The sequence below is a fragment of the Aedes albopictus genome, chromosome 2 (assembly GCF_035046485.1).
Source record: "Aedes albopictus strain Foshan chromosome 2, AalbF5, whole genome shotgun sequence".
Lineage (NCBI taxonomy): Eukaryota > Metazoa > Arthropoda > Insecta > Diptera > Culicidae > Aedes > Aedes albopictus.
This window is the reverse complement of record NC_085137.1, coordinates 500,725,712-500,748,187: the sequence shown is the minus strand read 5'-3', so window position 1 is coordinate 500,748,187 and position 22,476 is coordinate 500,725,712. Positions and strand designations below refer to the sequence as shown.

The window sequence follows — 22,476 nt, the reverse complement described above, 5'->3', positions numbered from 1 at the left end:
AAGATCGATAGACAGTCCAACAAGTATTGAATTCTATAGTAATAAATGCAATTCACTTATTCCAAATAGGGAATCGCGCCACTTGGGCGGTGGCTTCTATATTCGTCTGTTTTCCACTATAACTCAGTTAAATTTGAAACAATTGACACAACTTTTGGAATGTGGTGAGATAGGTATAGTATCTACCCGTGTACAACATTTCAAGTCAATTGGTTCAAAATTAACTGAGTTATAGTGGAAAACAGACGAATACAGAAGCCACCGCCCAAGTGGCGCGATATCCTAATTGTTCAATTAAAGCAAAATTGCAAACCACTGTCCCGAAGACAGCCAATGTGTACAATTTTCTCATTTGTTTCCTTTTCCTCTTCATGTACTTGCAGGTGGCAGTCGTCGAGGACCGAAGCCAGCTGAATAGTGCACGCGAGTAGTAGCTCTGCAACATGAGAACGAATCCTGTGCCCGTTCTTTCGTCGTCATCATCATCGCTGCTCCAGCACTGCTGGAGCGCCATGGGTTCAAGTTCGAGGTTGTGTTGTTGTCAGTGATACGCGGAAACTGACCGCGTGCGCGCGAGCTCCGAATTGTCGCTGAAATGGCCGCTAGCAAGGGTGGGAATCTCATTACCACCGATGGGACTTTAGTAAGGCCGATTGGGTTCAAGGTGAGCTGCCTTGTGGCGGACGTCGTTTGACTTGCCTTGGTAATACGGGTAATACGTGCCAAGCTGGGATAGTGATCAGAGGAGAAGATTCAAGAGCGTGGTGTCGAAACAAGTGCGTTGTTTGGTGAAATTCGGTGTTGTGTTTTTCTCCAGGGAAATTTTCGCCCTGGCAAGTGTGAGATTAAATGTCTTGTTTATGACCGGGTCGCGGAACCGCGTGCGTGTAAGTGAAGATGAATTCCGTGTTTTCCGCATTTAAATCTTCCACGAAGCACGATGGCAAGCAGAAGTCATCGAGCGGGAAGAAAATCGCCCAGGATCCGCCCAGTAGCTACGAGAAGCTACGGCACATCCGGGAAATCAGCTGCAATAAGATGAACAATCTGGTGGTGCTGGGGGACCATCAGGTTGAAACGACGGCGAATGGCGGGGGGTCGTCCTCGTCCTGTGCGACCACACCGGTCCAAAGCCCTTCCAGCGAAAAAAGCCTTGAACTGGAACTGGCCGCAGCATCCGATGGGGTGGACCAGGTGGACCGGGCCATCCCATTGGCGGTCGAACCCAGCAGCAGCAGCTTGGCAGCAGAATCTGCTATCGCTGCTACGACAACAGTAACAAAACCAACGGCAACCGTTAAGGCTGACACATCGAGTGATAGTTTAGGCGATAGTATAGTAGTGAACAAACCTCCTTCGGGGGCGGCAGCAGTGGCGGCGGCTGCGGCGGCCGCTGCAGCGACCAACGGTGGCGTATTTGCCGTCCCTGCACCTCCCGCCGCCAACAACGCCTCTTCGTCAACGGCGACGAACAACATTCCGACCAACAACAGTAGTAGCAACAGCAATCAGCAGTGGAGCAGCAACGGCAGCAGCAGCAGTGCCAGTAGTAGTCGTTTCCACAAGCCCAGACTCAGCCTGAGCAACAGTCTTGGGTTGATGAATGGGGGAAGTAGCGGAAGTAGCAGCAGTAGCATCACCAGTAGTAACAATGCAATGCCTTCGGTGCACGGGCGCACCGGTGGGGGATGCGGCGGCGGTGGCGGGAACGGCCCTGCCGGAGCTCCCCAGAAGACCAGACTGTCGACGCACCAAAGAAATCTTAGCTTAGACTTTAGGTGAGTAGAATTTGCGTGCTTCGGTTAGTAAGACAGACCCTAGACTACTGTGCAACGTTTTACAGGATGATGAGTTTAACCCGTAAACACCCGGGACGATCATCTTTTGGTAGAAATGGAATATCTTCTTTGTTTCAAATTTTTTACCCTGGAGTCTTTCTTATAGTCAAGGGGCTAAGTAATGCAGGGTACCTCCCCTGGTATCCCTGGTATCCGAATATACGAGGCTTTTTTGAATATTTTTTTAATAAATGCTACATGTTTTTGCTAACATTCCATAATTTTGACTGATTTTTTACATGCAATGTATTACTACCTATCATACTCTGTTGAAGTTTTCATCCCAGATCTATTCTAAGGCCTCCAAAGCACCCTGAAGTTTGTGTCATAAATCCCACATTCTAAAAAAAATATTATCATTCACAGAACATAGTCTACGGTACTCAAAAAGCCTCAAAGCTATCCTAGAAAATTCATGGTACATGCATTGGTTGATCTAGGTCATCCAAACTACTCTGGAATTCATTTTCTTAAGATCTACTGGGTCTATCATCATTTGTATTCACTTTGTTCAAGAAATTTAGTCACGTTGATGTCCATTAGATCTCGCAATGCTACGAGCTACTTGATATTGTGGTAGTTGAACATTCCACGAAATACAAATGGCCTCCAACATACTTAGAAGTTTGGGTTACGATATCCACATACTGTATCATCCTTAATTGTAAAAAATATTCGTGAAATGTAGTCTATACTGCTGAAGGAGCCTCAGTGTACAACTATAATGCTTTTGGTACATTCATGGGATATTCCAGGCTTTCCAAACTATTCTGGAATTAGGACCTTCAAAGTCTACAGGCTCTACTCTTGTTTCTCTTCAGTCTATCGACATAATTCGCTCACGATTGTGTCTGTTGCTATGAGGTGCAATATTAATATGAGTATCTCTATGTGTTGCTGGTTGGGTGTCCACTGGCATATAAATGGACCCCAATGTATGTTGAAGCATGGGTCGCAATATCTGTAAATCTTTGGATATTTTTATTGTATCGAATGCTCGCGGAATATAATCTACGCTACTCTTAGAGCCTCAGCGTGCAATCTGATAGCTTAGGAAATTCTCCAGGAACTTCTGCAGTGATTCCCCCAGGAAATCCTCCATGGATTCATATTGGTGGTCCTCCAGAAATTCCGCAACGGATACAACCACAAACTCCTTTAGGAATTCCATCAAAAATTTATTCAAAAATTTCTTCAGGGACTTATCAAGAAATTCATCAAGGGATTCTCCCAAGGCTTCCGCTTGAAATTCTTCATGGAACTTCTTTAGGAATTCCTCAACTAATTCCTCCATGAATTCTTCCCACAAGCTGCGAGAAATTCTTCAAAGATTCCTCCAAGGCTTCCTCCAGAACTCCTTAATGAATTTCCCCACGAAAACCTCCAGAAATTCTTCCAGGAATTACATCAGGCATTCCTCAAGGAATTCTTGCAGAGATTCCCTCAGGAATTCCTGAAGGAATTCCTTAAGGATAATTTCCAGAAATTTCTGTAGGAATTTTTCGAGGAATTCCTGTAGGGATTCTGGGAGGAATTCTAGGCAGATGTCTTGAAGGATTTCCGGGATAAATTATTAGTGGAATTCCTGGATAAAATCTTAGAGCAATTTCTTAAAGAATTCTTGGTGGAATTCCTGGATGAATTCTTGGTGGGATTCCTGACGATATTATAAGAAGAATTTGTGGAGGACTTCCTGAAGAAATTTCCGGAGTAATTTCAGGGACAATTTCTGGTGGATTTCCTGGTATAATTCAAAAAAGAACTTATTAAGGGATTCCAGGAGTAATTCCTATAGCAGCAATCCTCCAGGGATTCCTTCTGGAATTCCTCCAGGGATTCCTTCTGGAATTCCTCCAGGGATTCCTTCTGGAATTCCTCCAGGGATTCCTTCTGGAATTCCTCCAGGGATTCCTTCTGGAATTCCTCCAGGGATTCCTTCTGGAATTCCTCCAGGGATTCCTTCTGGAATTCCTCCAGGGATTCCTTCTGGAATTCCTCCAGGGATTCCTCCTGGAATTCCTCCAGGGATTCCTTCTGGAATTCCTCCAGGGATTCCTTCTGGAATTCCTTCTGGAATTCCTGCTGGGATTCCTTCTGGAATTCCTGCAGGGATTCCTTCTGGAATTCCTGCAGGGATTCCTTCTGGAATTCCTGCAGGGATTCCTCCTGGAATTCCTGCAGGGATTCCTTCTGGAATTCCTGCAGGGATTCCTTCTGGAATTCCTGCAGGGATTCCTCCTGGAATTCCTGCAGGGATTTCTTCTGGAATTCCTTCAGGGATTCCTCCTGAAATTCCTTCAGGGATTTCTCCTGGAATTCTTTCAGGGATTCCTCCTGGAATTCCTTCAGGGATTCCTCCTGGAATTCCTTCAGGGATTCCTCCTGGAATTCCTTCAGGGATTCCTCCTGGAATTCCTTCAGGGATTCCTCCTGGAATTCCTTCAGGGATTCCTCCTGGAATTCCTTCAGGGATTCCTCCTGGAATTCCTTCAGGGATTCCTCCTGGAATTCCTTCAGGGATTCCTCCTGGAATTCCTTCAGGGATTCCTCCTGGAATTCCTTCAGGGATTCCTCCTGGAATTCCTTCAGGGATTCCTCCTGGAATTCCTTCAGGGATTCCTCCTGGAATTGCTTCAGGGATTCCTCCTGGAATTGCTTCAGGGATTCCTCCTGGAAATCCTTCAGGGATTTCTCCTGGAAATCCTTCAGGGATTTCTCCTGGAAATCCTTCAGGGATTTCTCCTGGAAATCCTTCAGGGATTTCTCCTGGAAATCCTTCAGGGATTTCTCCTGGAAATCCTTCAGGGATTTCTCCTGGAAATCCTTCAGGGATTTCTCCTGGAAATCCTTCAGGGATTTCTCCTGGAAATCCTTCAGGGATTCCTCCTGGAATTCCTTCAGGGATTCCTCCTGGAATTCCTTCAGGGATTCATCCTGGAATTCCTTCTGGAATTCCTCCAGGGATTCCTTCAGGGATTCCTCCTGGAATTCCTTCAGGGATTCCTCCTGGAATTCCTTCAGGGATTCCTCCTGGAATTCCTTCAGGGATTCCTCCTGGAATTCCTTCAGGGATTCCTCCTGGAATTCCTTCAGGGATTCCTCCAGGAATTCCTTCAGGCATTCCTTCAGGGATTCCTCCAGGAATTCCTTCAGGGATTCCTCCAGGAATTCCTTCAGGGATTCCTCCAGGAATTCCTTCAGGGATTCCTCCAGGAATTCCTTCAGGGATTCCTCCAGGAATTCCTTCAGGGATTCCTCCAGGAATTCCTTCAGGGATTCCTCCAGGAATTCCTTCAGGGATTCCTCCAGGAATTCCTTCAGGGATTCCTCCAGGAATTCCTTCAGGGATTCCTCCAGGAATTCCTTCAGGGATTCCTCCAAGAATTTCTACGGGGTTTTCTTCATCAGTAACTGATCCTATCCAGTAAATTTCTTTAGTAATCTCTGTGGGAATACCTTGAGGATTCTGTATTATGGGGATTATCGTGGGTCATACCTGAGATATATTAATGAGGATTCCTTGAGGTTTCTCTGAGTAAATTTCTCTGGGGATTTCTTGGAGGAATATCTGTATTTTCGGGAATTCCTGGAGGGATATCTGGATGAATTGTGGAGGGATTCACGGAGGAATTTTTGCAAAATTCCAAGAGAAATTTCTGTGAGAATTCCCTAGAAATTTTTGTTAGAATTTCTGCAGGAACTCCCAGTGAAATTTCTGGAGTATTTCCCGGAGGAATTTTTAAAGGAATGCCCGAAGGAGTTTCTGGGGGACTTCGTTGAGGAGTTTTTTTTATGTATTCTTGGAAAAACTTCTGGAGGAATTACTGGAGAATATTTTTTAGGATTTTACGAAGGAATTTCTGGATGAATTCATACAGGAATTTCTAGAAGAATTCTGAGAGAAATTTCAGGAGGCACTCTAGATTGATTTCATTAAGAATTTCAGGAAGAAGCCCTAGTGTTCTGATGTAATTCCTAGGAGAATTTCTAGAGGATTTTCCAAAGAATTTCTGGAGGAATTCCGGGAGGCATATTTGGTTTAATTCCCGGAAGGGTTATTGGAGAAATTTCTTGAGGAATTCCTTTATGAATTCCAGGAGGAATTCGTGGAAGAATTGCCGGAGGAGTTCCCGTAGGAATACAGTTAGTGATTTCTTCAGAATTTTCTGGAGAAATTTCTACGGAAATTTTGTCCCACAGAAGGAAGTGGTCTCCAGTTAGCCTAGTGGTTAAGGCTATGGATCGCTAATCTGGAGACGGTGGGTTCGATTCCCGTTCCGGTCGGAAATTTTTCTCGATTCCCTAGGCATAGTCCTTGCCTCACAATATACAAATTCATGCAATGGCAGGCAAGGAAAGCCCTTCAATTAATAACTGTGGAAGGGCTCAAAGAACACTAAGCTTAAGTGAGGCAGGTCAAGTCCCAGTGGGGCCGTAGAACCATGAAGAAGAAGAAGGAATCCCAGAACTAATCAAAGCAAAATAATCCTGGAAGAACGCTTCGAGCTAATTCCCAAGGAACTCCTGGAGCAATTCTTGGAGGCACTTCTGTAGGAATTTCATAAGAATAACTTACGGAATATCCAGAAAACTAATACAACACTTCCGCAAACATTATCTATCGAAGTAATGAAAAAAAAACATTTACAATGGTGCAACTCATACAGTCATTGATTGGTCACACGTGCCATCATCCCTTTGCGACACCGAGTCACGTTCAAAGCGTAATGTACAATTCGTCGTCGGAATCTCCGGATGACACCTGATGTAAAGTAATCGCGAGCACACATTTACACCAGTGCAGTCTGTAGAGAGCTCTGCGGGATGGGACCAGGCAAATATGCACCTGCTGCAGCTATTCAGCGCAACGTTTGCCATTTCTTCCGATTTGATACACGCTGTTTGAGCGTTGCTGAAAACCGGATTTTTCTTTCCTTTCAATCTTTTCAACACACCTTTCCAGGGGCGCGCGGAACAGGTGTAAGTCTTCACCACTTGGCTGGCGGCGGCTGGCTGTAGCGTGTCGATCGTCGCCGGTCGACGTCGTTTACATTGGCGTTTGCTAAAATCAAGGGACCACCAGAGGGAAAGGACGCAACCAACCGAGCGAGTGGATTTTGCTTTTTTTTTGCGGGAGAAAAAATCATTAAACTTGTTTATTTACAACATGCGGCTCGTTCTCGTTCCGTGGGACCAGCAAAAAAAAGGAGTGCCATCGCCTGGTTATTCATCGAGTGGTTTGGTTCGATTTGAATGGCTTAAACAGAGGAGGAAAATTTTTGCAGCTTTTCGCTTTTTTTTTCCTGGGCGGGTTTGTGGACGGGGACATGGAAAACAGGTTTCGTGGTTCACTTTCATTAGTGTGATTGTATTTTTTCCTCTTTGCCACTGTTTGAGCTTGATTACACGCATCACGAATCCTTCACTACTGGACGAAAACCCGGAAAGAATGGCACATGTTGTTACAAAGTTGCTGTAGCGCTTTTGTTGTTTGTGGAAAACGCATTATCATAAGAATGTGTAAATTAATACAAACACAAATTAGTTCAGCCATTTTGGTGATCTTTATTAGTAGTAATTTCTAAAACGAATCGTTTATTTTCTATGTTCTGAAATGTGTATCAAAGAAAGAGACATTCGTTTTATGTACAAGAGCTTGAGCTTGATTGACCGCTCGCAGATACTACTTCACTATCGCCAGATCAGCTACACTTACTTACCTTACCGATCAAGCTAAGGCCGGCATGGCCTCTGCTGTACATAGAAGCCGTCTCCATTTCACTCGGTCCATGGCTGTTTGTCTCCAGTTCCGCACTCTGCGTAGGGTCCGCAGATCGTCTTCCACTTGGTCGGCCCTCCAAATAGCTCGCTGCGCACTACGTCGTCTTGTACCGGTCGGATGGCTCTCGAGAACCATTTTAGTCGGGTTGCTATCCGACATCCTGATGACGTGACCCGTCCACCGTAGCCTCCCGATTTTCGCGGTGTGGACGATGGTTGGTTCTCTTAGCAGCTGATGCAGCTCGTGGTTCATTCGCCTTCTCCAAGTCCCGTCTTCATTATTACACCTTCTAACGCAATGTTGAGCCGTAACCCTCTGCGAGATTCGAAGGAACTCGAGAGTGTCCCTGATACTCGAACTACGCACATCACTCGATCCATCGTCGCCTTGATCAATCGTATCAGTTTATCCGGGAATCCGTATTCGTGTATAATCTACCATAGCTGTTCTCGATCGATTGTATCATACGCCGATTTGAAATCGATGAACAAGTGATGTGTGGACACGTTGTATTCGCGGCATTTCTGCAACACCTGGCGGATGGCGAACATCTGGTCCATTGTAGCGCGTTCAGCCATGAATCCAGCTTGATATTACCCCACGAACTCTCTTGCAATCGGTGATAAACGGCGGCATAAAATTTTAGAGAGTACCTTGTAGGCAGCGCTCAGTAGTGTGATCGCGCGATAGTTCCCTCAATCCAACTTGTCGCCCTTTTTGTAGATGGGACACACGATACCTTCCATCCACTCCTCTGGTAATACTTCCTCCTCCCAAATCTTGGTAATGACCCAGTGTAGTGCTCTCACCAGTGCTTCTCCACCGTGTTTTAGTAACTCGCGGCTTTGTTGTTTTTCAACCGGCTAACCTCCTCTTCAATCTCTTGGAGGCTAGGGGCTGGAAATCTTTCGACCTGCGCACGTACTCCTAGATCTGTTACCGCGCCACCTTCGGTGCTTGCAACGTCGCCATTGAGGTGCTCATTGTAATGCTGCCGCCACCTCTCGACCACCTAACGCTCGCTCGTGAGAATATTCCCGTGTTTATCTCGGCACATGTCGGCTTGTGGCACCAAGCCTCTGCGTGAGCGGTTCAGCTTCTCGTAGAACTTTCGTGTGTCCTTAGCGCGGTTCAGTTCTTCGTTCTTCCAGCTGGCGCTTCTTCATCCGGAAGATTGTGTTCCGCGCCTGTCCGTAACGTGCCTCATTCGCTCTCGTACGGTGTTGCAGCATTCTCGTCCATGCTGCATTCTTCTCGTTTTTCAGCTGTTCACATTCGCCGTCGTACCAGTCGTTTCTGTGATTCGGAGTCGCGAAGCCTAGTGCTGTAGCCGAGGTACTACCTCTGGCGGATCGGATGTCCCTCCAGTCATCTTCAAGTGTAGCTGCGCCAAGCTGCTCTTCCGTTGGTAGGGCCACTGCTAACTACTGTGCATAGTCTTGAGCCACTTCTACGTTACGCAGCTGCTCGATGTTGAGCCGCGGCGTTCGACTTCGACGTGTGGTGATAACTGTCGAAAGTTTTGAGCGCATGCATACTGTTACACAAGGAACCAATGAGATAACTGCATCTTCAGTGTGTAAGTGTTGGTGATCTTCTAGTTTTCGGCCGAGAATGGCGCCTGCTACGTCAGATTGCAATTCAATGTGGGGAAGGGGAAGAATGAAGCGCAATCGCTTGCCCACGGCAGACCAGTACGTCTGCGCAAGTTCATATGGAAGTCGGGTCGTTTGGGTAATGGCACTTTGGCAGTAGAAATTGACAATTCTGGAAAGCTTCAGAGAAAGTTGGTGGCTGTAGAAAAATATTAGGATGCTGGGAGAAGCTGAAACACAACCAAATGCTCGGAAATATAGATCAGGTTTATCTGAAGAAAACTAAGGATTCCGCAAGGTGGGAATTTGATTGATGATTTTGGGATCATGTTATTCATCGGGAGCAAATTGGCGTGATAACAGTTAGAAAATTTCAGGAATGAACTAATGACTAATGTATTCGTGAGATGCCGGGTAAAGATTCCTCCAGAGGTTCCTCTATTTTTCTGAAGACTGAGAATTCCTTCACAGATTTATGTGAGAAAGTTTTCATTGGTGGAATCTTTCAAATGTTACTAAAGCTCACTTATGCTTCAGGAGTTCTAGGCAAATTCTACCAGGAGATGATCGGAAGTTCCCCCAGGAGATTTCTAAGGAATTCATTCATACTGACCCCGGGAATATCTCCAGGAGTTCCTCGAAAATTCCTCCAGAAATTCATGGGAGATTTCTCCAGAAGTTCCTTGGAAAATTCTCAAGTACTTTCTCGGAAATTTCTCCGGGAATTCCTTGAGAATTTCTCCAGGAGTGCCTCGGAAATTCCGTCAGGAGTTCCTTGGAAATTCCTCCTGCAGCTCCTCGATACATGGTGCAGGAGTTTCTTGGGATTTTTTCCGGGAGTTGATCGAGAAATCTTGAAGGAATTCCTCAGAGTTTCACGGGAATTCCTAAAGGAGCTTCTCGGAAAATCCTACAAGAGTTCCTCGGGAGTACCCCCAGAAGGTCCACGGGAATTGCTCCATTAGTTCCTCGGGATTTCTTCCAGAAGTTCCTCGGTAATTTCTTTAGGAGTTCCACGGGTTTTATTCCAGGAGTTTCCTGGAAAACCATCCAGAAGTTCCCAGGAAATGCTTCCAGAAGTTGCCCGGGAATTTCTGCAGAAGTTCCTAGGGAATTTCTTCAGGACTTCTTTTATAGAATTCTTCCAGGTGTTTTTTGAGAAGTTGTTCCAGGAGTTCCTGAGAAATTCCTCCAGGAGCTCCATTGGAATTCCTCAAGATGTTTCTTCGGGATGGGATGTTTGCCAAGAGTTCCTTAGCAATTTATTTTTCAGAAGTTTCTTGGGAATTCCTCCAGAACATCCACGAAAATTTCTCCACGAGTTTTCAGGAAATTCCTTCAGCAGTTCCCCACAAATTTCTGTAGAAATACCTTGGGAATTTCTTCAGAAGTTCTTCGAGAATTTTTTCAGCAGTTCTACCAGAAGTTATGGAGGAAATTCTTCCACGAAATTCCTCCATAACTTCGCGAATTCCTTCAGGAGTTGCTTGGAAATTTTTCCTAGCAGATCCCGGTAGTTTTTTAGGATTTACAGGAAATTCATTCAGAATTTCCATGGGTAATTCTGCCGGAGTTTCCCGGAAATTTATCATGGAGTTCCTCCAAGAGTTCCATGTGAATTCTTCAAGATGTTCCTCAGAAATTTCTTCAGAAGTTCCTCGGAAATACCTGAAGAAGTTCCACGAGGATTCCTTTAGGAGTTCCTCGGAAATTTCCCCAAGAGCTCCTCAGGAATTCCTCCAGGAGTTTCACTAGAATACTTACCTTTAGGAATCCCGGTTAAATTTCTCGGAAAGATCTTCAGGACTAACTCGGGAATCCTCCTGGAGTTCCTGGCAACTTTTCCAGAAGCTCCCAGGACTTTCATAATTTCCTCCGGAATTCCTCTTCAAGATTTCCCTAGGAATTTCTCTGGGAATTTCTCAAGGAGTTCCTCGAATACCTCCAGGAGTTCCTCGGGCGTTCCTTCAGGAGTTCCTTTGAATTTCTTTCAGAAAATGCTCGTGGAGGAGTTACTTGGGGAATCCTGCAGAAGTTCTACATGAATTCATTCAGAAGCTCCTCGGGAATATCTTCAGTTTCTAAGAAACTCTTCCAGGAGAACTCTTGGAAGAATTTCTAAGGAATCTCCGAGAAACTCCTGGAGGAATTCCTGACGAATTCCCAAGGAACTTCTGGAAGAATTTCCGAGGGGTTCCTGGAGGAATTCCCGAGGAACTCCTGGAGGAATTTCTGCACTGAATCATCGGTAACGTTTACCGAACGTTCGGTAAAAAATTACTGAACTTCGGTAAAACTGTGCTGGACTTCGCTGCCGTGTGCAGCATAGTTGTCCTATGTTACTTTTTGACGATTTTGACTTTTTTCGCCAAATGGTCTATTTTTTCGTATACTTTCAGAAACCACTCTCGGTTAGTGTACTTTGTTCAGAAACTCTATGAAAACAACATCAAGTTTAATATGTCCCATGTTCAATTTTGTCATCATAAGCTGTCCCATGTTCGATTTATCGGCATAAGCTGTCCCATGATATTTTTTATCTCGAAATCTGTCTCATCACAGACGTCTCTGATCTCATGTTCAGTTTATATGCATACAAAGCTTTCCCACAAATTATGAGGAATGAGGAGTGAGCGACTAGAAGTAAAGAGTGAGCAATGAAGAGTGAGGCAATGTGGAATGTGAAGTAAGAAGTTTGAGTCAGTTGCGAAGGGGTAATCTCTGAAGAGTGCAGAACATGGGACTGAGAGAAGTGGAAAGAGAGCAATTCCCAGTGATAAATGAGGAGTTTGACGTGATAAGCTCTAACTAGCAAAGGATGAGAAATGAATAATGAAGAGTGTAAAGTGAGAAGTGTGAGGAATTGAGACCTTTGGAGTGTGCAGAGAGGAGTTAAAAATGAGTAGTAGGAGTGAGCAGTGATTACTCAATACTGAACAATGAAGAGTTATGAGTGAGATGTGAGCAATACAGAGTGAGGAGTGAGCAATTAAGTATGAGGAGTAAGAAGTAAGGAATGTGCAGTGAAAAATTAGGAGTGAAAAGTACGTAGCATAAAGTGAGGAGTGAGAAACAGGCAGTGATTAAATAACTTCCTGAAATGCCTCCAAAATGCCCATAGAGCCCCCTCGAACCTAAGATCCCCTGAAACCCCCGATAATGCTTCTGAAACTCAATGAAAATGGTCTCAAATTTCATGAAATGGTCACAAAATCCCCCTAAAACCCCCTCGAACCTCATGTAACACACCTGAGACCCTCCGAAACCCCCAATAACGCTTCTTAAATTAATTGAAAATGGTCCCAAAATGCCCCTAGAACCCCCTGGAACCCCATGTAACCCATCTAAGGCCTCCCGAAACCGCCAATAACGCCTGCGTAACGCCTCTGAAACCCGTCAAAAATCCTCTGAAGCTTCTAAGATGACCCCGAAATGCCCCTAAAACCCCATGGAACACAGCTGAATCCTGATCGCTCGGAAAGCCTGATATCATCTATTAAATTCAACAGCTTATGCTGAAAAATTCGACATGGGACATCTTATGATGCAAACTTAAACATGGGACAGCTTATGCTGAAAATCTCACAAAACATCGAACAGCTTATGCCGAGAAAATCGCCAGATTTATCGGCATTACAGTCCCATTAGAGTTTTTCTTTGAAAAGTTAATGTAAATTCAATGTTTATGAAATTTTTTGTCCATACTTCAATGATAAGCATCAATTCTAATACTATCCTGATAAATTCGCTTTGTTTTTCTATAACACTTGCCCGTAGAGAAGGAAAGAAGGCTAAAACTTTAAACCCGTTTTTCTCAGTTTGCTGTTTTGGAACATGGGACAACTATGCTGAACACGACAGTTTGGTAATCCAAACTTTTGCCGAAAATAGAACAGCCGAACAAGTGACTCTAAAATAAGTGTGTGAAGATATTCTCGGAGAATTTATGGAGGAATTCCTGGGGAACTCATGAGGTAATTCTCGGAGAGCTTCTGGAGAAATGCCCAGGGAACTCCTGGAGGAATTCCCTGGAAAGTCCTGGAAAGAAATCCCAGGGAATTCCGGAGATTTCTTGGAGGAATAACCGGGGAACTCCTAAAGGAATTCTCAGGACATTCCTGGAGGAGTTCTCGGGAAACTCCTGGTGGAATTCCCAGGGAACTTTAGAGGATTTTTTTTTGTGAGAAACGTGTGCAAATATTTTAAGGGAACTGCTGGATGAGTTTCCGAGCACTTTTACTAGAGGACTTTTTGGGGACATCTTGAACTCCTAAAACAAATTTCGTGGAAATCGTGTAGAGAATTTTGGGATCACTTATGAAGGAATTACCGTAGAGGAATTCCCTGGAAAATCCTGGTGGGGTGTGGCTAAAAATGCTGGAGGAATTCTTGGGGAATTTCTAGAAATAACCCGTTTATTTCTTGGAAGTATTCCTGGGGAATTTCCTAGGAACTTCTACAGGAATTCTCGTGGAACTTCTGAAGGACTTCCCGGGGTACTACTGGAACAAGTTATGTGTAGATTCTGGAGAAATTCTCAGGATTAATATGGAGGAATTTCCGGAAAACCCCTTGTGAGTTCTTGAGGAACTGCTTCAGACAATTTTAGAATCAATTCTCAGAAGTATCACAGAAGAAATTCTGGGTGAACTCTAGGAGGAACTCTAAGAGGAGTCGAGGCCCGTGGCGTAGTGGTCCACACGTTCGCTTCATAAGCGGATGGTCATGGGTTCGATCCCAGCCCCAGCATTTGCAATTTTTCGTCAGTTGCTCTTCCCCCCGAGAGCAGCTGACACCTGACCCCGTTCGGAGCATATGCTCTAACGGACCCGGAAACTTGGATATCGGCGAACCGCAACTCATAATGGACGACCCCCAATTGGACTGGAAAAAGAACAACAGCCACACATCAGCATCATCGTGCTCATCATTCTACTGTGGACAGGGTAGAAAAGTGAAAGCAGCACAAGGCACCAGTTCGATATATTTGAATTAAAATAGTATACATTTAGGCGCTGTACAATGTGTAAGTGCAGCGTCCAATTGGAATCGCTCACGTAGTGCCCTAGTGGACAAAGGAGCTGTAAAATTAGGTTAAGTGATTAAGAATTAAAAAAAAAACTCTAGGAGGATACCCAGAAAGTGCTTCTGGAAGAATCTCAAAAGGAACTGTTGTAGAAATCCATAAAGAAACGACTTGTGGAGCTCCTGAAGGAACTACTGGAAGAATTTCAGAGGCATAACAAAAAAACTGGGGCATTCCCTAAAGAAACTGTTTAACAAGGAATTCCACAAGGATAAATCCCACAAGGAACTCATGTAGGAACTTTCAATTTTATTATTCTTCACATCCTTCTTACAGCATCGTTTCGTTCAAATGCTGTCAGGTAAACAACTGTCAAAATTACTCACGGAATAAGGAGAAATTTTACTTGCACGCTCTACTTGAGAACAGGAAGCTTACCATTATGCTGTAAAATTGGAAGAAAGGGAATCGGATATTTCAACCCGTTTCGGTATGGCTTTGAACATAATTCGTTTCAGAAAAAATCGCTTTGTATACCTGTAACACTTGAACTTTCATCAAAAACAATTATGTAAATTTCGTGGAGCGGATCTGGTTGGATGGTTAGAACACTTGACTATCACGCCGAGGACCTGGGATCGAACCCCACTCCCGTCAAACTCAAAAAATGTGAGTTGTTCCTTCGGAAGGGAAGTAAAGCATGGGTCCCGAGATGAACTAGCCCAGGGCTAAAAATCTAGTTAATACAGATAAAAAAAGAAAAAAAAATATGTAAATTTACACAATGTGACTCAGTGACAGAAACTATCTTCCTCTTTTCTTTCCTTCGCAAATAATCGCAAAATTATACAGCTTACTTCATCCGTGAAGTACCAATTTATTCCGCAGACTTTTTTCTGCTGCGCTCGAAGAAATACATACACATGTATGCTCCTATTATGTCAAATTGGTTGCCATTAAAGCCTTTACCATGCATAACCATTTGGCTCGGTTGTCGGCAGCCCGGGTTCGGTGGACCACCCTAGCCAGCGCGAGGGTCTCCCGAGAGTTTAAAGAGTCCAATTCTCCATGCACAGCAAATTATGCGACCGCCAACCGTGTGTAGCAAGTGCAATTTAGTCTGGCCTCCTTCGCAAAATCTCTAATTCGTTTTACCATAACAAATTAGGCATACACTACACATATTAATCGCAAACAGCATTCCCTCGAACGCTGCACAACCTTTCTCACTTCCGGCCACTTTTGGCAGAGCTCTGCCACACACGTTCCGACTCTTCTCACACAGCAACAGCATTCAAATCTAAATTAAGGCTAATAACTTCCCCGTTCCCATTGTTGTTGTTACTGTCGTTAATCACTTACTTCCTATCAACTCAGCGCATAATGATGCAACTAGCAACTCGCCAAGTCTCGGCTGGCGGTGCTGTGCTATGTCGTCTTCTTTATGGACTGCACACTTGGTTTCGTTTTTGGTTCTATGTGTCTTGCCCCTCTCACACAGTTCTATCGATGTTGTTGTTGGACCGAACGACACCGTACACCACAACACAATGGGTTCTCTCTCCTCTTATGCCCGAAACACAACCTTCCGCGAAGTCAAAGGGGTAGGGGTCAAACAAATTGAGTTATTCAACTCACGTGCTACGATGAGGGCTACTAATGCCTTTGAATGTTGTTCTGGCACAGAGTCTTGTAAGGTAACACAAGTTCAAGTTTGAACACAGTGAACCTGAAGTGGGAACAACACCCGTCATGATTTGCGCGGAAACAGCAGGTTTCCGACAGAATTTGTTAATTTTGTTTTACCAAAATAAATTAATTGTTGAAATACACAGGAAACCATTAAATTAGACTTATAACTATAAAACATATAATTCTCACTATTACTGATCTGTATGCACGTGTTAAACATGAAATGAGCTCACCCTTGTAATTACAGCTGATTGGTGAGCTCGTTTCATGCTTTCTACTATTGAAGAACCGAACAATGTTCATATACAGGACTAAACTCGATTAAGATCCATCGTATTAATAGTCAAGTGAAACCAGTTCAGCACTGCTGTAGGAATGTTCCTTCTATTTTCAATGTCGTCACTGACGAACAATAATTTAGGATTGCAAGCATTTAACACGAGGGCACGCGTCCCAACATCATTGATTATTTCATCACAGAGTAACATAATCGGAAGCCTTTACTGGAACCATTATTTTCTAATCAACAGTTATACTGCTTCATTTTTAGCTAGTCATCAAAACTTTCTCATCCGTAGTGAAGCTACGTTACGTACGGACTACGGATATTGCTCACACGTGCAACCCTTCTGGGATAGCCAATAAAGCATGAGTCGTAAAGTTTTAATTACCTCTCTGGTGGGGATCCTGTCCTGTGGCAAACGGCGCGGCAGGTACCGAGTCTATTTGCTGATTAGAACATGCTGTTACAGCTGCGTATTTGCTAGAGTTTCCAATGCACATGGTACCGCATCATCCGCAATGAGACTCCGATCTGAACAAGTTTTAATCGTCGACTGTGGCCTAATTCACTTAAAGACTGGAGACAATAAATCCTCGTTTCATCTGCCTGCTGCTCTCATCCTCGAACGATAAATTTCTTCTCTGTCATACCAGAATCAACCGACCAGCAGAGAGGCAGGAATGTCCACTGACTGGAGGCGGTACAAATTTAGCTCAATTAATCCAATGTTTATCTTGTCAAAAGGCCGGGTCCGGAGAAAAGCACTGATATTGAACAATGAACATGTAATATGGGGTAGCACCACATTCCGACGAAATGATAATGCTATGTGTGCAAAGGAAGATGTTTCTCATTGTTGTAATTAATTGTGATTAATTGATCTAAAATGGCTGTGCCTTTTGGCGATGCATTCGAAATGCGAATATATCTCAATAATAATAATAATAATAATAATAATAATAATAATAATAATAATAATAATAATAATAATAATAATAATGTGTAACACAAGCCAGTAGCATAGAATCCAAACACTGACTGTCGGGCAAGTTGCAACATCGCCTTTCTTATATCTAAGAAGTTTTTAGCACTCACATTATTGATGGCTTCAACAACTTTAAATACGTTTCCAGCAATCACTACCTCATAATTCACAATACAAGACCTGCCTCTGTTTCTACTCGCAATCATGTACTTCGTCTTGATGAAGTGTATTACGAAAAAATAACGAAGTACTACAAATGCACATTAAAATATAAGATAATGTAGTCGAACACTACAAATGCATAATAAATTAGGACATCAAACTTGGACAAACACAACACAAAACACATATTTAGCACTGTTACCCTGGTGGATAACGATTTCCGATGACAGGATGACGAGGTTTCATAAATGTTGTTGGTCCATCAGTCAATCCTGTTATTGTATTTTATCTGGATGGTTGCCTTTTGTTCGCAGCATTAGTCTCTTTCATAGCTTGAGTTTTGTCTAGGATTTCTAATCCTAAGAGGGCATCCTGAATCAGATGTTAATGTGAGACGTCTACACTTTGATGTCTCTGTTAGGGAAGGATCTACACATGTCTTCCAGTTATTAATTGCCCGAAATTACCTAAATGTAGGCCATCAAAATGATATCACTGATTTCACATAGTGCCCTATCACATCAGAACACTGTAAATGTGCATCAAACTTAGGTAAAAGTTTACACAGTGTACATATTTACACTATTTACAATGCCCGTGTGGGATTTGCGGTTGGGCGCCATATTACGAAATAATAATGAAGCACCACAAATGCATATTAAAATATAGCATATTGTAGTGGAACCTTACAAATACGTAATAAATTAGGACATCACACTTGGAAAAACACAACACAAAACACATATTTAGCCCTGTTACCCTAGTGGATAACGATTTCCTATGACAGGATGACGAGGTTTCATCAACGTTGATGGTCCATCAGTCTAATCCTGTAATCGTATTTTATCTGGCAGGTTGCCTTTTGTTCGCAGCATTAGATGCTTTCATAGATTGAGTTTTGTCTAGGAATTTCTAACCCTAAGGGGGTATCCTGAATCAGATGTTAATGTGAGACGTCTACACTTTGATGTCCCTGTTAGGGAAGGGTCTACGCATGTCTTCCAGTTATTAATTGCCCGAAATTACCTAAATGTAGGCCATCAAAATGATATCACTGATTTCACATAGTGCCCTATCACATCAGAACACTGTAAATGTGCATTAAACTTAGGTAAAAGTTTACAAGTTATAAACGTACGTATGACACAATAAATAAATCTTGTGATAAGTGTGTTATCAAGACTTTCTTCGCTGTCAGAGGAATAACGGCTCCTTCCAATAAGATCAATATCGACCGCAACGCCGAGGAGCATGTGCGTGCAACATTTGTGGGACATTTAGTCTGGGAACAAAACTTGATTTTAAATCCATCCAGCGTTCCACGTATCAGTCTTATTAGTTTCACCGGAAAACCATGTTCTGACAATATGTGCTAAAGCTCATTTCTGTTCGGTGGATCGATCGATCGCTGCTTTAATTCCAATAAAGAGATTTGACAATGAATATATTGCCCTTTACCGGCTATACCAGTTCATATCAGTCAAATGGACGAAAACCTTTTTTTTTTTTTCAAAACACAAATTGACAAATTGATAAATTGGTAAAAAAAATACCACTTGTTTTAATGGGAGATTTGAACCAACGACTCCGTATCGCTAGTCCGTCGCTTTAATCAGCTAAGCCACCGAACAATTATATGAAATAGAAAGTCAAACTGGATTCGAAACATCAACCTAGCCGGGTTCGTCTTTCACAACTTTATCTCTCTTTCGGCTTAGATGTCAATCTCTCACACGCTCGCGGTTGTGCTTCCGAAATGATGAACGCGAGCGAATTGTCCACGCGATGAGATCCTTCTATAATTCCTCCATAAATTTCTACTGGGTTTTATATCTGCAAGGGTTTTTCTAAGAGTGCCTGCTGCAATTGCTCCAGAAGTTTTTGATATGATTCCTCTAGGAGTTTCCCCTGTGGTTTCTCTAGGGATGACTCTAGGATTCCTTAAGGAATTCTAAAGATTTTTCGAAGGATTTATTCTGTTGTTCCCCTAAACATTTCTACTGGGATTCTGTCATTCCAGTTCTTTCAGTCATTCCTACTAGGATCCTTCCAAAAATGCTCCAATATTTCAACTATTCCAGCTCAGTGAGTATTTCCTAAGATTCATCCATGAATTCCTGCTGGAACTTATTCAGCACATTTTGATGGCATTTCTACAGGTTTTTCTCCTCAGACTCCTCCAAGGAATCAGAAACTGCTTCTGTGATTTCTCCAGGGATTCCTCGAAAAATTCCTTAGAAGTTTCCTTCTGAGATTTTCCCGGGGATTCGTTCATGTATGTGTAATTCTTCCGAAACTTTTTGCTAGGATTTCTTCAGGAATACTCCGGATTTCTCCGGAATTATCCACAGATTCCTGGTTGGATTCTTACAGGAATCGTTTTAAGATTTTTTTTTCCAAGAATTCTTCTTGGAATGCCTCCAACATTCCTCTCTTGTGAGCTTTTCCATGGTTTCTCGCTGTCATCTCTCTAGAAATTTTGACTAGGATTCTTCCAGTTATTTGTTATTCTCCAGAAATTCCTGCTTGGACTCCATCTGGGATTTAGCATAGCATAGCATAGGCTCTGCTCTGCTTCATATGTTTTGAAAAATCTAACACGTAGTGTCGCTTTTGGGATTAACTCCTTTTTCTACGTGTTAGAGTTGTTCGAAACAAACATCACATTGTATACCTGGCCACGTCCTTATAATCGCTAGGAATGGGTAGGGATGTTAGTTTAACGTCTACTTGAGAAGATATAGGGCACCTAAACTTTCCCCATTGACGTTAAAAAAAAAGACGTCTTCGACCTTGCGGCCTCTACAGACTGAACACTACTAACATTTGACAACGGACAACACATATAACACCCAGTGGCCCAGTGGAGAATTTTCCGTTTGACGAAAAGTTTTCCCCGACTAGGGCGGGAATCGAACCCACACTCCTAGGCTTACGAGACACCTAAACGACTGACGCCGCTAACCGCTCGGCCACGAATTTGTGTTAGTAGGGTAGGGTTGTTATGAGGAGCTCTTTTCGACAGTTTAGAGCGGATGGTTTTAAGATCTACTAAATGAACTTACCTTGATATTCCTGAAATAGAGCATATTAGTATGCAAAAATAAAAATGTAAATAATATACACATCTGCATTTCGATATTGAAGGGGCCGATGGATTAAGGCAGAACATCAATGATTAGAAACACAAGATTGAAGAGGAAAAAGTAAATTAATTAAAAAAAATGCAGAAACCGTTCGCAGTAAAAATCAAAACATAAAAACAAAACACAAACATTATAGAAACACATCAAGTATTAATCCATGCTCCCACTTTATGCAGGAAAATAGCAAGATTGAAACTTGATGTGGTAGATCTTACACCGTAACGCACCGTTCTAAGGTGATCTACCCACGTTACGGGACTCCTGCTTGGATTCCACCTGAAATTTGTGCATAAAATCCTCATGTGATTATTCCATGAGTTCCTTTTGGAATTTTGCCAGGAATATCTTTGCATTTTTGGTAGAATTTCACCAGAATGATGTATCTATACAGCCAGCACTGTGTATCAATTGATTTGACCATATCACGAACAAATTAAAAAAAAATATTTCAACTCTTTAAGATACAATAGGATATAGATACTGCCTTAAGTATGTATATATGTAGTCTACGTTATGATTAAATTATCCAGGGGTTCTTCTGGTCATTTCTTCGGAGATTATTCCAGTGTCCAGTGTCAGTCTGCTGTCAAGTCGTTTTGAGTTTAAAGGCTATGTTCCAGTAGGGATGTTATGTCAATAATAAGTAGAATATGTAACAGTTGTGCTACAAAGTGCTACAACTTTAACATCAAAAACTCTCATAAAAGTGCAAAGTGTGTCGTATAACGCTCAACTGAGTAGCAGGCTTCGTTCCAGGAGGGGTGTAATATCATGTAACCTATTCTATAAATCAAGCTTATTATTTAAAAGTTACGTTATATCGAGTTACGTTACATTAATGTTACGTTATATCGTGGTATGACTGTATTTCATCCGTTAGCGTCCGTTCATCCGTTTGCGTTAATTCCTGTCACATCAGACGAAAAATAGCCAATCGTTACAGATATTCCAACTTACCTTTGCCAATGCCTCATTAGATGGAATTGACAAGATGTAAACACGTACGGTCAAATCATAATTTTTGACCATCCTATGTACCATTAGTGTCACGTAGAAAGTATGCCGGGAATTAAATTCAGGATGTGCCCAAAATATACGTGGACTGGAAGGAAAAGGAATTCGAGGGAAAATTTTTCAATCTTATTATTTTGAGGAAATTGCAGTCCTTTTAAAATTTTGGTTTACATTAAATGGAAGCTAATTTATAAATAAGTAATTTAAACCAAATTGGCCATGACCCGATAAACAAGATGCAAGAATAAATTCGATCACTGTTGATCGGTGCCTAGAGAGACGGAAATTAGATTAAAAAAAACCTAAATGTACTTAAAATTGGTTACACCTAGTGAGCCCGTTCTTTTTTTTGTTTTGTATTCATTCAACTCGACACCTTCTTCAAGAATTGAGAATGCTTTTGTGGTATGAAAATACCCAAAAATGTTTTACATACAGTTCAGATATTGCATTATATTCTTTTATTTGACTGTAATCTTCTTCTTCTTTATGGCTCTACGTCCACACTGGGACTTGGCCTGCCTCGCTTCAACTTAGTGTTCTTTGAGCACTTCCACAGTTATTAATTGAAGGGCTTTCTTTGCCTGCCATTGCATGAATTTGTATATTGTGAGGCAAGTACAATGATACTCTATGCCCAGGGAGTCGAGAAAATTTTCCGACCTGAACGGGAATCGAACCCGCCGTCTCCGGATTGGCGATCCATAGCCTTAACCACTAGGCTAATTGAAGACTGTAATCATTTATCGGAAAAGAGTCCCTTTAAAAAAATATCACTTTACTGAACATATTAATCCCGATTCTACTTCTCTAGAACCTCTCAAGTTTTTCTAAAATTGGTGTATGTTCCTTGCAAAATTTTGAAATTCAAACGTCTTGTGCATTGAACTTTTATTTCGGAACAGGCGCTATTATTCCAGTGCCCCGTCCCACGGAAACGCTAATCAAAAGGA

General features: G+C 42.6%; 1 protein-coding gene across 1 annotated transcript in view; it reads left to right on the top strand.

Annotated features, from left to right (window-relative positions):
* The first annotated feature begins 383 nt into the window (after positions 1-383).
* Positions 384-22,476, top strand: part of LOC109409370 (uncharacterized) — a 133,356-nt gene continuing 111,263 nt past the window's right edge. Inside the window, exon 1 of the mRNA XM_062854414.1 lies at positions 384-1,778. Coding sequence (XP_062710398.1) covers positions 898-1,778 — 881 coding nt within the window. The 5' untranslated portion in view covers positions 384-897. The remainder of the gene's footprint in view (positions 1,779-22,476) is intronic.